Source organism: Colias eurytheme, chromosome 16 (assembly GCF_061535395.1).
Source record: "Colias eurytheme isolate Ceu_HAF_F1 chromosome 16, ilColEury1 Martin Lab GWU primary, whole genome shotgun sequence".
In the NCBI taxonomy this organism is placed as follows: domain Eukaryota; kingdom Metazoa; phylum Arthropoda; class Insecta; order Lepidoptera; family Pieridae; genus Colias; species Colias eurytheme.
Window position 1 is genome coordinate 2,674,440 of NC_142995.1, and position 14,983 is coordinate 2,689,422.

The following is a 14,983-nucleotide window of genomic DNA, read 5'->3' on the forward strand; positions in this document are numbered from 1 at the left end:
TGTAGTAACTCAACATAATGTGATCATCATCATAATAAAATAGTTACAATTTACTTGAAAGACACTGAAAACTATAAACAGTATGACATCTTCTATACTAATATTATAAAGCTGAAAGGTTTGTTTGTTTGAACGCGCTAATCTCAGGAACTACTGCTCCGATTTGAAAAATTCTTTCGGTGTTAGGAAGGCTAAAGGCTGTTTAACATCACGCTACGACCAACAGGAGCGGGTGAAACCGCGGGGTGCGGCTAGTAACTGATAACTAGGCTCGTTGGTAGAGCAAGCATTTTGTAAACTCAATTATTATTTAAAAAATAATATTTAAATTTAACCTGATCGTACCACCATTCGACTATTTTCTAAAACCCAATACTCAAAAGCCAAACATATTTTAACGATCAATCGCACTCAAACCTCAACAAAACTAGTTCCATAAAAGACCTTTTCATTAAAAGCGAAACTCACACCGTGTAAACGAAACACTTTTTACCCGGTCACCAGCACATTTTTCCTAACAAAACGTACCTAGGAATAACATATCGTTTTTGAATGGCGACATTAAAACCGCATCACAAACCTATAGTAAAATACGTTTATACGTCACATGTACGTGGTTATACGTGGTTATACGTAACTACAAAGCGCGTGGTTCGCTTGCAAAAGTTTTTTAATGAAATCCCATTTGGCTTTTTGAATGGCCTGTCGCGTCCGCGTATCGGCTTACATCTGTTTGCATATAAACATTCGATTCAATATTCCGTAGTGCATTTTATGAATTTCATAAATGTAGGACGCGTGATGTTTGTGGATGTAATTTTGTTTACAGCCACAAGCTCATAGATTAAACATAATATATTAAACGGAACTAGACCCTTAGTATGTAGGTATTTTCAAAATAAATCGCACTCCCTTAACTTTCATTCAAACTCCTAACTTTTACTTCATTTATAAATTAATCAGAAAAATTAAAAAATGCAAATAACTATCATCGAACATGTGTCTTTACTAAGGAAAACAAAAGGCACGGATGGTAATCAAATAACAACATTTTTTATTTGCTTTCAGCTTAAAAACACCCAAAAAATAATCTGCTCAAGACTCCTTCAAAAAAGGCAATTAAAACAGATGATATTCAACAAAACTTACTTCGATAACAAAAGCAGCTCTCCAATTAGGAAGCATTTTGATACAGTCTGCTCCAAAATAATCTCTCTCAATGAGCACTTTAATATTCTCGATCAGTTCATTATGGGAAATATTAATTAGACGGGCAATATTTGTTTAGGAACAGCCCTTAGGTCAGAATTCATCCGTCAATATTAAGGACCAGCAGTCTTATAGTAGTAATAACTGTGCCCCGCGGTTTCACCCGCATTGCTCCGCTCTTATTAGTCCTAACGTGATGATATATAGCCTATAATCTTCCTCGATAAATGGGCTATCTAACACCGAAAGAATTATTCAAATCGGACCAGTAGTTCCTGATATTAGCGCGTTCAAACTAGCAAACAAACAAACTCTTCAACTTTATAATATTAATATAGATAGTATAGATTAGTATAGATTATATCCAGTGTGGGAACGTGATGGCGCTAGACGACCTATATAGCGCTGTCCTTTTTCCACACTAGAAATAATACTGCTTGAAAACATCATGGTACAGGGGCAGGATATCAATGATTGCGAATGTTTGAAGAGGTTTGTAATTTGATTTTGTATCGAATGTAAATGTCGAAGGTACGGGGAGTAATGGTGCGTGTAAGTTGATAGATAACGATTTCTATTGATGGCAAGGATTGATATTTGAATAAAAAATTGCTCGTTGATACGGTCGTGTCCCGTTTCTATGTGAACGAATTGTGAATCTTTTGAATGAGATTTTGACAAGAGATAGAGCCTTCTTCTGTCACATAATAGAAATTAACATTTTATTGCTTAACCATAAATACGAGTAGGTCATAAACTGGAACTACAATTTTCCAAAATTAATTGCATCAAAAGTTATTACAAAAGCATATTTAAAGGCTTTAATCATAATAATTAATAAATTTTAACATCATATTATAACCACAAAATATTTAATAAACTTTAACAACTACATCCGAGATTTAAATGACAAAATTGTATTTTACGGAAAGAGGCGTTAAAACCTGTAGACTTGTAAAGGCTTCGTGCATCGGATGACGCTCACAATACCGGCTTGTACTGCCGTATCAAATTTAACTTTTCCATCTCGTTAAATATCAAATTAAAGTTGTGTTAAAGTCGTAGAAATTAATATTGTAATTTCCTCCTCCTCCTTAAGTCGAAATCCTCACTGCTGAGGGTCGTGATCATTTTGGAGTTGTGATTTCCTAGTTATTTTACGCCATTTGTCTCGATCTTCTGCGATGTGGATTGCTTCAGGTACGCTAGTTTCTACGGTCGTTTTAATTTGATCTGACCAGCGCATTGGGCTACGGCCTCGGGGCCTTTTTCCTTCTACCCTGCCAGTTAGAAGGACTTTCTCCAGGTTATCTCCCCTCTTTCTTGCAATATGACCGAAGAATTCCAATATTCGTCGCAAGCATGTGGAGGACAGTCTTTTGGTAATACCAAGCTCGTATTATATATAATTAAAACGTATTATGTATAATATTGTAATTTAGTGAAATATATTTTATTCTGTCATTTGTAATGTTTGAGTATTGAGTAGGTTTTTAAGAGTGAAAGATAGAGTTACACTAAGATATCCGTTGGATCCCCGGGTTATAGAATAAAAGTATTATACATTTAGAAATTAAAGATTTTTAACGGATTTTAAAACGCGATTTATTCATTATATTGTTTTCCCGACGTTTCGAACACTTTACAGCGAACGTGGTCACGGGGAGACTGATACGGATAATCCATACTAATATTATAAATGCGAAAGTAACTCTGTCTGTCTGTCTGTTACTCAATCACGCCTTAACTACTGAACCAATTTGCATGAAATTTGGTATAGAGATATTTTGATACCCGAGAAAGGACATAGGATAGGTTTTATCCCGGAAATCCTACGGGAACGGGTTTTTCTTTGAAAACGCGGGCGAAGCCGAGGCGGACCGCTAGTATAATAATTATATAAATCGCGTTTAAAATCAGTTAAAAATCTTTAATTTCTAAGGGTAAATTTTGTAATACCACCGTAGCCTTGCTTAAATAAAATATTCCCTTCAAAACAAACACTCTAAATCCTTGAACGATCTATTGAATCATTATTTTCATAAATCGAATATTGTAAACTACAAAACGAAATTATTATTAGCAATACTAAACTTCGATAAGAAATTGAAAAGCGGCTTTGATACCCAATTAAGAATAACTCCCAAGTAAATTACATATTCTTAATGGTAACTCCGAAGTTCGACCTTCACAATCTAAAATAGTTATAATTTAATCTCAGTAACATGGCAACCCACCCCTTGTTTTGTTCCAAGAGATCAATAAGTAATTTCTTATAGACACGGTCGTTATACACACAATTTAATGAAATGTGTCTTTCAATATCTTATATATAAAAATGAATGTGTTGGTAAGCGCATAACTCGAGAACGGCTGAACCGATTTCGATAATTCTTTTTTTAATATATTCCTTGAAGTACGAGGATGGTTTTTATGTAGAGAAAACGTAAATATGTACCACGGGCGAAGCCGGGGCGGACCGCTAGTTTTACATAAAATATACTTACTACCCAAAATTACACTAAATTATTAGGACAGAAACAAAGAGTAGAAAATACTCTTTATTTTAAGAGATAATTTGAAATCTGAATGCTGCAGTGTCCAACCACTTGCCCCGAAAATTATGAAGAAATTCATAATATAAAACGGCAAAGAACTGCAAAATTCAGCTTACAATTGCGAACTATGCAATTTGACGAAATTTCAGAAGGCCTGTGACTTTCAAGAGTATTTACATAACCCTAGTAGTCAAAACTTCAATATACAATTATACCTACCCATCTTATTTTTGTTTATAAATGGTTAAAATAGTTTTAATTTCATTCAATCAGACTAAAATATACCATAATAAAGATCTGCTATTAATTCTTAAAACGTAATAAATATGGCTATTGCCCCTGCTTCATAAAAATTTGCAATTCAGATTGGTTTTGTTTATTATACAATAAAACGTAGCGCTTTTCAATATTTTCGCAAGTGTACTAAATCAGTAATGAAACAATATATTTCGAGAAATCGTTTTAATATTCAAATTCGAAACAAATCTCTAATTGAAAAGCTATTTTATACACAAAATCCATTTTTATTACGTTACCATGTTTCTATAGTAGAAAACATATTTTTTTGTGTATAATATCTAATTTAATATAGTTGTAGCTAAACTAAATTATAATTTAAACCGGTATATAATAAAACTTTATTAATACACTAGACAAAATAATATTAACTAATTTCAATAATAACTAGCTGCTTGCCCCGGCATCGACCAGGTTGACCTGGAAAAAAAAAAAAAATTATGTTACTCGGTAAATATGTAACTCTATTATTTGTAAATAGTTTTTAAAATCGATCGATTAATTTTTGCGTTGAACCTTTAAAAAATCCTTATCTACCTCTCTAATATTAGTACCTATAGCCACATGAATGTTATAAATAATAGAATACATGGATACTTTATAAATACATTTCTCAAACCTGTTATTTTCGGATTATATAAAGCGTCGTGGCCGAATTACCATCAAGGGGACATTATTATACTGACAGGGTATTACTTCAAGTGAATGACTCGAACAGAGTTTTTGACGAATAAACTTTGAGTTAGAACGAAAATAACGTTTTTATTTGAACTCACAATTTCTAGTTAAAACGTATTTGAGAAAATTTATAAGAAAGTAAATACGATAAATCGTATGTAATTGTGGGAAATAGCTCTTATTTGTGACTGAAAATGCAAATGTTGTTGATAGAGTTTTTATCAAACATTCACCAAGAATATAAAAGCTTAGCGCTGAAGATCAGTACTAAATAAGGGCGTCTTATAAATACTGAGTTTCTGTAAAAATCCTATTCGCTTACTTTTTGAAATAAATTGATTAATACAATTTAACATTTACTTTGGTAAGGTATAAAAATAAAACTGTGACTGAAATTTTACTCTCTCTCTCTTTATTAACAAAATATATTTGATTGCTCTTATTTACAATATATTTGATTGCACATTCAAATGTTCAAAGTGTAATAATTTTATTACAAATTCACTGTATGACCGTTATTTTTATTTTTTTTTTCGACGGACGTGGGACCGACTGCTGCCAAATTAGAATAATTTTATGGAAAGCAAATTTTCTGCCGACCATGCTCGCGTTCCCTTTTCAATTCATTATTCAATATGAGAGTGCCCTTCAATTGTTTTTTGGAATACGAAACTGACCTAAATGTTTCGCTGAAGTCCTTGAAACTAGATGGAACTTAATTTTATTAGGGAATGTTTTATTTTCTTATTTATTTGTTCAGCTATCTTGTGCTAACGGTACCAACTTTATTTTTCTGTTAAGTGGAAATTTGACTCTGAAAATGATATTACTACTAACTACTAAAAAAAATACTATTAACTAATATATTATTTTATAATTATTTTTTACATGACACTTTGAAGACTCACATACACAAATCTTATTTTATACTACTTATATTATTTATACTAGATCTGAAATAGAATCTAAAAAAATACATAAATGTTTCTAACTTCGATAACACTTTCCAATACTTCCAACATACCGCTAAAAGAGCTTCCTGACCCAAAAACAACATGTAATTTCATCCTTCAAAGCGGAGATAAGCGGTAAAAGGAAAAATCAAACACTGTGACGTATAAAAATGGCGTCTCGATACCCTGATTGGTTCGGGTATCTAAACGATGTGTGACGTCATTCGAGTGACGTAATCTCATTAGTTATGTTTGAACGTGTGAAAATTCATACGTTTATGTGAGAACTTATATTTATTTAGGACCGTGTAATACGAGGTTAAGTGAGTTAACTAATTTTCGCAGAATGGCGGTACGGTTAATAGAAATCATAAGCACTTTTCATGGTTCATGTCAATGAAATGTAGAAACTTGTGGATAATTGAAACGTTATGGAGGAGCATTTTTAACATGATAATCTATAAGCAGTGTTTGAATCCCTACATTTTAAAAATCATTTCAATTCTATTTCTCTGGTCGATTTATCGATTTCGAGAATCATTTAAGGACTAAAATGTGATTAATCTTTCGTGGTCTGCCACGCCAAGGCATTGTTAGACTCCAATGGGAATTGAAACTAAGACGTCACGGTTCTACACATACTTTAATCACAATAGCAAGTAGATGATCTAAACACAAAAGTTTACAGTGGACACGTAATAACTCAGGCCCCGGAATCACAGACACAATAGAAAATCTATTGTGTCGTGGACCGATCGGGCCGTTCGGGGCTCAATGGGTTAAATATTAAATCGGACACTATTAATTTAAATTGTTTTTTTTTAATGAATTTTTTAATGAGAATTTAGCATCTTTTAACCAGGTAGGTAATAATACATGTGTGAATTTTATATACTTACTCTTACACCACCTCATACATTATTGACCAAATCGTTTGAAGTTTGACTTCAAAGGAATACAATTTCCCAATAATCTATTTTAGGAAATTACTCAAAAAACACTTTTCGTTAAGCAGATAAGTAGGTAATTAGGTTCTGTCAAAGTGAATAATATAGCATGATCATTTAACTGGGTTAGGTTGTTCTTCCGTCCTCTATACTCTATATCAGAGCTCTATATCTATTTTATATCTGGAAAATGCAGGCGAAGTAGGGACGACAGGTAGTAAATTATACAAAAATACTCTTACTCATTATTTAATATAAATTGATTCGTCTACATACTTACTTATTTAAAGAAAACGTTTGAAAATGTCTTATGGATAAGTAAAATGTAAACCGTATTATAATGGCTATACAGCACTTATACGAGTTCTTATTACAAGAGCATTAACAGCATATAAATGGCATTCGTTTTTTATTATATGACAGAGTAAGCAAAGTACAAATGAGCCATTTCATATTAAGTAGTCATCGCCCATAAATACTAGCAAAATTGGTAGTTTCGCAGATTCTTTGAGGGCTTTTTAGAGATAATATTATAGACTCATTATTACCAGATGCTCTATTACTTTCCTATAATATAACACTCATAAAAATCTCCATTTACAGCTGACGAGAACGGATCCGTGTCAGAGACGATACCAGACAAGCCGGTCGAGTTGAAGAGCTTTCCGAAACTCTGCGAGCAGCGGCGAAAGTTTCCAGTGCTGTACAAACTTGAGTTTCAGGTGAGTTCAATAATTACCCTTTCAACGGTGTTTAGTTCTGGCCCCTACATGATTTATTCAAAGACGTCGCGAACTATGGTTATGTATGGTTTTGTCAAAGTGTTGGTAGTGTAAAGTGTTTGACTTCTGAAAGCTTTCTATTGCACTAAAGCGCGTCACACACGGTGAAGATACTATAATATTTTATTTTAAGATACTGTTATATTTTATATTACAGTATCTTAACGCATCCGGTATCAGCGTTCGGACCATCATTTTTCTTTTTGTCATTACGTACTAAGACCCCTGTAGAACCGCCATCCTGTTACAAATGACCCACAAAATTTCGCGTCATTTGTAACAGGATGGCGGTTCTACAGGGGTCTTAGTACGTAATGACAAAAAGAAAAATGATGGTCCGAACGCTGATACCGGATGCGTTAAGATACTGTAATATTAAATATAACAGTATCTTAAAATAAAATATTATAGTATCTTCACCGTGTGTGACGCGCTTAATTCGTGGGATTTTATGAAAACCACAATGTTTAGAAATATGATGAATATGTAGAATCTGCTTATCGAAATCGTAAAGGCACGAGGCAAAAAAAATATTTCAATCGTAGATTACTCTCTGATGCATCGCATTATGAGTCGTACATATATGTATTTAGGTATACTTATATTACTACACATACATAAGTGTACTTAAAGTTTCAAAATCCTTTACCTACATTAGAGAAAGTCTAGCATATATGGTTCCTCTAGCTCCAGCTATAATTTTCCTGCTATCAAAAATTATGACGTTAGCAGTTATCTTCCTTAATACGTCGCTTTAGTACAGTTCCGTTTAATGATGTCCCCCATTATCGAGATTATACACTTGGTGTTCAGCCAAGAAACTGTCCTCTGCCGCAATTAAGAATTATTCATTGCGACTTCTAAACTATCTACTGGAGATGCTTGAGCTCTGAAAGTTCTGTTAAAGGACTGAAAATACGTTTAAAATAAGGGCTAAAAAGTCTAAAAAAAGGTGCAGTGAAGGCCGGCGTTTTTGTAAAGTAAATAGATTTGTACTGTAATTACGGCTTGTGATCTGTACAACAGGTCTTTCACAGACCTATTTCAGACACTAGTCCTTCACAACGAAAATGCTACACGTTAACATATTTAGTTCCTTTGTAAGATGTAGTTTTAAGTTGTGAAGGCAAATAAATGAACTTTTATTATTATTATTGTAATGCAAGGCTGGTCGCTCTGTTTGAAACCCGACTTTTTATATAATGCTAATCCAATTTTCGTAATAACCTCCCTGTTTCTCATAAACAGAAAATGCAATCACATCATAAAACCATAAAGTACACTAATAAAACTAATCATAGTGCAGAGTTAATAACCATTTTTTACTATTCTAACCTTATTCAATATAACATCCCTATATGTCATACACAAACAGCATACAAATTACACACTAAGTGCAAAGTTAGCTCCTAGGAATTTCATATGCCCTAGTTATTTAGCATTCATATACAATCTAGATAGTACTTCTATATAATAAAAATGAATCGCTAAATGTGTTGGTAAGCGCAAAACTCGAGAACGGCTGAACCGATTTCGTTAATTCTTTTTTTATTATATTCTTTGAAGTACGAGGATAGCTGATGTACCACGGGCGAAACCGGGGCGGACCGCTAGTTAACTATATTTTTCCAGATGACAGGATAATTAATTCTGGAGGATTAGGAGCTTTAAATCCTATAAAAGACTTTAATTGCTAGAAGCATTATCTTTGTAGACTTAAAACAAAATGAATTAGTTCAAGGTTTGAACCTTAATGTTCTAGAACCTTTCTCTTTGTTCGACTGTCACGTAGTAACAAAGGGACGCCTTTAATCTAATTATTTGAATAATTTTATGTTCATCTAATTACTTATTTTTCTCTTGTGATAAATAATAGAGTACGAAATTAACGTCGAAAAAAATAAAACTATAATTAATCATTATGACAATTATATATTTAAAAAATATGACGACATGTCAATTATATTATTAAAGTATTATTATAATACGATCGTTGTTATTGTTGGTTATTGAAAAAATGGCACTGAAACTGTACATAGGTTTTGGAGCTACCATGACACAGACAAACATATTATAGCTACACAGATAGTAAATAAGCTCTACATCCTAAAAACCAACATAAGCATTTAATAGTATAGATTTCTTCCCGCAACATGCGCCTTTTTGTTTTATTTATTCTCGTTTTATAGCAGATATAAAAATGCACTAAAAATTGAACAGTCAAATCAGTATAACATGGCAACACGAAGGTAATAGATACTAAACTGTAACTCGGTTTACGGGTAGAATATTGCTGAAACATGCACAATTTGTTCAGTTAAAACGTCCTCGCTTCTGAATACTGAAAATGTTATCAACATTCGATGGAATGATAACTTTCTAACGTCTCTCACCTGCACGTATCGTGATTAAACATAATCACTACATAGTATAAAACAAAGTCGCTTTTTCTGTCCCTATATCCCTATGCTTAAATCTCTAAATTTACGCAACGGATTTTGATGCGGTTTTTTTTAATAGATAGAGTGATTCAAGAGGAAGGTTTTAGTATATAATTTATAAGGTTTTAGACAAAGCGGGCGAAACCGTGGGCGGACCGCTAGTATAAATGTAATTTATACAATTGGATATTCACATGCATGTGGATAATATCTCCACTACTAGAAACGGTGGAGGAAAACATCGTGAGGAAACCGGCATGTCCAAGAAACAAAAGATCAATGATATTATCTCCTAACCCGCACTTGCCCAGCGAGGTGGATTATGGCCTGTACCTTCATAGGAAGCCTGTGTTGCGGGAATATAATTTAACCAAGGGGATGGATCATTCTAATAAGACATGATATGTTGACTGCATACATAATATAAATCTACATTCTATATAGTTTTATGTATATTAGCAAACAAAACTTTTATGTACACGTTAAAAGCCACTCAAAATTCTTCTTGAAATATTTTCGCCAGACAGTAAAACATTTTATTTTTAGGTGGAAAAAATGAGGCTCCCGATTCGTCGGAAGCTTTTATGTATGTTCCCTAATTATTCTAAATGAAGCCTAGACCCATTTAGAAAAATATTCCATTTTTGAAAGAGTTCATAATATTATTCTAACCTCCTAGGTACTTTTGGGTTGAAAAAACCTTGTCAGTTTCATCATTTTAGCAAACATTTCTGGACCTCTGGCGCTCTAGTACGGTGCGATTTACCCGCCACTTCATTCCGCGCACAACCAAATTGTGGAACAGCCTGCCTTCGGCGATATACAACACAACACTGTTGGTAAAATTGAAGAATTATGGCTTCCACGGAACTCTTATCCAATGGTTTCATTCTTATCTTCGCCATAGGGTTCAAAGGGTGACCATGGGTGGATTCAGGTCTCGTGAATATATTGCGGCGTCAGGGGTTCCCCAAGGGTCACACCTAGGCCCGACTCTTTTCTTAATCTTTATCAACGACATTTCTAACTGCATTAGTTATAGTAATTGCTCAATCTTTGCCGATGACCTAAAACTTTATCGTAGTGTGAACAATTCTGATGACGCATATCTTCTGCAGCATGATATAAATGCTATTCAAGTCTGGTGTAAGAATAATAAAATGGAGATAAACGCTGACAAGTGCCTTCACATAAAATTTTCTAGAAAAAAGAATTCTTTTAAATCAGCTTACACGATTAATCATAAACCTGTTAAGGAAGTGTCAGTAGTTCGTGATCTAGGTGTATTATTTGACAAAAAACTAAACTTTTCAAACCATATTGATCATATATGTTCTAAAGCTTGGCAGATGTTAGGTTTTATAAAACGGAATACAAAAGATTTCAGAAAAGCAAGTACGATAATTTGCCTATTTAGTGCCCTAGTTCGTAGTCTATTAGAATATGCTAGTACGATTTGGAATCCGCATTATCAAATTCATATAGGCCGCATTGAACGCCTACAGAAAGCTTTCACAAAGTACTTAGCTTTTAAGGATCACCGTATCTCGTATAGGGCAGCTTATAAAGATAGACTGGATCACTTTAAATTAAACTCTTTGGAAAATCGCCGTCGTTTACTCGATTTATATACATTGCATAAAATTATTCATGGGAACCTTAGCTCTAACCTAATTATGTATTTGAATTTGTCAGTTCCACGCTCTATTCCACGTTACGGTGTTTCTAGTACTTTCTGCCCAAGTTTATCCCGTACTAATTTAAAAAAGAATAGTCCATTTAATAGGTTAATGAAAACGTACAATAGTGTTACCAATAAAAGAAATAGCTTACAACAACATAGTAATAACGTTGACATTGACATCTTTCACGATAATTTTTATAGTTTTAAAAATAAAATAGTAAATTTTATTCAGTGACTGTGTTGTATTTTTGATGTATTTGATGTATTTGACATATTTTATTTTATGTGTTTTTATTAATTTGTATTGTATTTTATGTGTTAATTGAATTGCCATGTTTTAATTGAATTTTATATATTTTTTATTTCATGGATGTTTAAAATTACAAAATTTTAATCATGTTATCATTGTAGTATTAATTTGATGTATTCTTGATAAATTTTTAATTATGTGATGAATTTTATGTTTTATATTTATTTTTTTCGTCAATGGATGATAAATTTGATTATGTATTTTTAGACTTTTAAAACTGAAAAATTTTAAGACTTTTTTTTTTATAATTGTTGTATACGCCTGCTTTATGGCCAATTCAGTTTATGAAATAATTATTAATGTATTTCTGTAAATTGTATTAATTGAGTCATTATTGGTGTGTCTTATAAATAAATAAATAAATAAATAAATAAATAAATATTCCAGAACGCCTATAACATCGAGGCATTTAAAAAGAGAATATACCTCCACCTTAAAAAGTCGGCAACACATCTTCGGACACGTCTGTCGATGCCTATGGGCTGTGGAATTGCTTACCATCAGGCGATCCACATGCTCGTTTGCCTTCTTTCATATAAAAAAAAACAGTAGAATATAGGTATAATATAGTAACACATATTTACCTGTATATTGGCTCTTATTATATCTATTATAGCCGGTCAAGATTAAAGAAGCTGTAAATACTCATAAAGCTATATTAGACCGGACTCTCAGTGGAGTTTCGTTTGCAAAAATACCGGACCTAAATCTGACTTCTGATATATATTGTATAGATCCCAGACATCCTATAGACAGATGTTGCCAACCAGTTTTGTGGTCCCCCTCTCCCCACAACGGTAATTAAATATGGCATACAAAGAAAAAAATAAAAATTTCCAAAACATGCCGCGTGGGGTATCAAATGAAAGAGCTTATTGAGTAGATCACGAATATATAGCATACTATAACATTTCTTACACTTTCTCTAAGATTTTTTAGAAAATTTACGAAAATGGTCCATTTTTGAGTTAACTTTAACCCACTATAGATTGAAAACTCATGAATATATTTTTTAAATTATTATTTTAAATAATTAACAATAGTCCATTGTTTACGATTCAATAGTTCGTACAGTGAAATAGTTGCATGGGGGAGTGGGGGGAGCATTCAAAGATGGCGAGTATATTTTCAAGTTTAGAAGAGGCTGATGAAGTTAAGAGGCTGATTCAAGAATGTTCTGCCATATTTTTCATTCTGTCAAACACAACGACAGTGCAGAGATAATTATTCTAAGCCCTGACACCGATATTTTTGTATTAGGCCTTTATTTCTGGCATAAACTTGAAAATATACTCGCCATCTTTGAATGCTTCCCCCACTCCCCCATGCAACTATTTCACTGTACGAACTATTGAATCGTCAACAATGGACTATTGTTAATTATTTAAAATAATAATTTAAAAAATATATTCATGAGTTTTCAATCTATAGTGGTTTAAAGTTAACTCAAAAATGGACCATTTTCGTAAATTTTCTAAAAAATCTTAGAGAAAGTGTAAGAAATGTTATAGTATGCTATATATTCGTGATCTACTCAATAAGCTCTTTCATTTGATACCCCACGCGGCATGTTTTGGAAATGTTTATTTTTTTCTTTGTATGCCATATTTAATTACCGGGGTGCGGGGAAGGGGACCACAAAACTGGTTGGCAACATCTGTTTATAGGATGTCTGGGATCTATACAATATATATCAGAAGTCAGATTTAGGTCCGCTATTTATGCAAACGAACATCTCCTTGGAGCCTGCTCTATATTATGAGTCCCTTAATGGAAAAGCTGAAACGCTTATGGCATAGTTTATTAGATTATATAATATTACGATATTATTATAGCAAACACAATAATGATATTATATAGCATGTTAAAGTTTTAATATTATTATTTTACTCTAATTAATAATATATTAATATTTAATATTTACGTAGCATACATTGATGTAGGCTTCATATACATATTATGTAATATTATACCAATATTTGTTCAATCAATGCGAATTTTGGGTAACTTTATTGGCTTCAGTAATTGGTAAGAACGTAATTTATTAATATTTACTTGCTTTACTATTCCTATATTATGACATAAGAGTCAAAATATTATTTCTTTGTATGGAGTTATTATAAAAATATGTTTGTTATATTGTGCTTGTATATCGACGTTTTCATTACGTTAGATATCTACAATGTATATGATATAGTATCTAGTATCTATAAACCAGTGGCCGGATTAAAGACATAGTTGTTGTCAAAAATTCGCAAACAATCTCCCTTTTTCAACACCGCTCTGTCACAAAAACATATTTTAATCCTTCCCCATTGAAAAGTTGGATTTCGAAACTTCGTGTTCAACAAATGTTTTGAGATTCTTTGCAAGTTTTCCTTTGCGGTTTGAATATTTTACTTCCTACTGGGTCCACACACAATTTGTCTTTCAGATGTATTTGCCTCGTTTTTCATAAACCACGTTGGACCTGTGTCTCGACCAAATGTTACAACGAATGTTCTAACGAGCGCTATAATGATATTATTTTATGAATTACTCGCACATTTCAATACTTGGACTTTAATGGTGCATTTACACATTCGTGCGAATAGCAAGGCGTATAACGAACACGCAATTGTAAACAATACTCTACCTATTCGCCTTGGGTTACGCGTATAATTGTGTTATCGATTTGTAGATCAGTTTTTGACGTACGAATGTGTGAACATTGGTTCGTGTTGGCACTAGTATACGAATTGTATAAAACATAAGAGATAGATAATTATAGTCAAAAAGAATAGCCAGTCTCGCTAAGACGTGCACCGTTGCACACGTTAACTAGACCTTATAAAAAATTAATTATAACAAATACAGTTCATTAAAAGTTTTGTGTGGGCTTTTTATTTTAACCAAAACCAGCGCCTGCTCACACGAATGTTTCGTCGAATATATCGTCGAGTCACGAGGCTGCGAACACAAATGTGTAAATGCATCATTAGCTATTTTCATCATTACCTATTCACAATAGATGCATGCAAGTTGCTATTCAATATTATATCAGGAGCAAAACAGGCTGTAGCTAGGGATGAAAATATGTATTGGGCGTTATCAACATGTTTTGTTAAGAATAAAAAAAATAAGA

General features: G+C 32.7%; 1 protein-coding gene across 1 annotated transcript in view; it reads left to right on the forward strand.

Moving 5' to 3' along the window:
• Positions 1 to 14,983, forward strand: part of Ptp36E (protein tyrosine phosphatase 36E) — an 82,104-nt gene that overhangs the window by 40,995 nt on the left and 26,126 nt on the right. Inside the window, exon 3 of the mRNA XM_090111123.1 lies at positions 7,246 to 7,364. Coding sequence (XP_089967249.1) covers positions 7,246 to 7,364 — 119 coding nt within the window. The remainder of the gene's footprint in view (positions 1 to 7,245; positions 7,365 to 14,983) is intronic.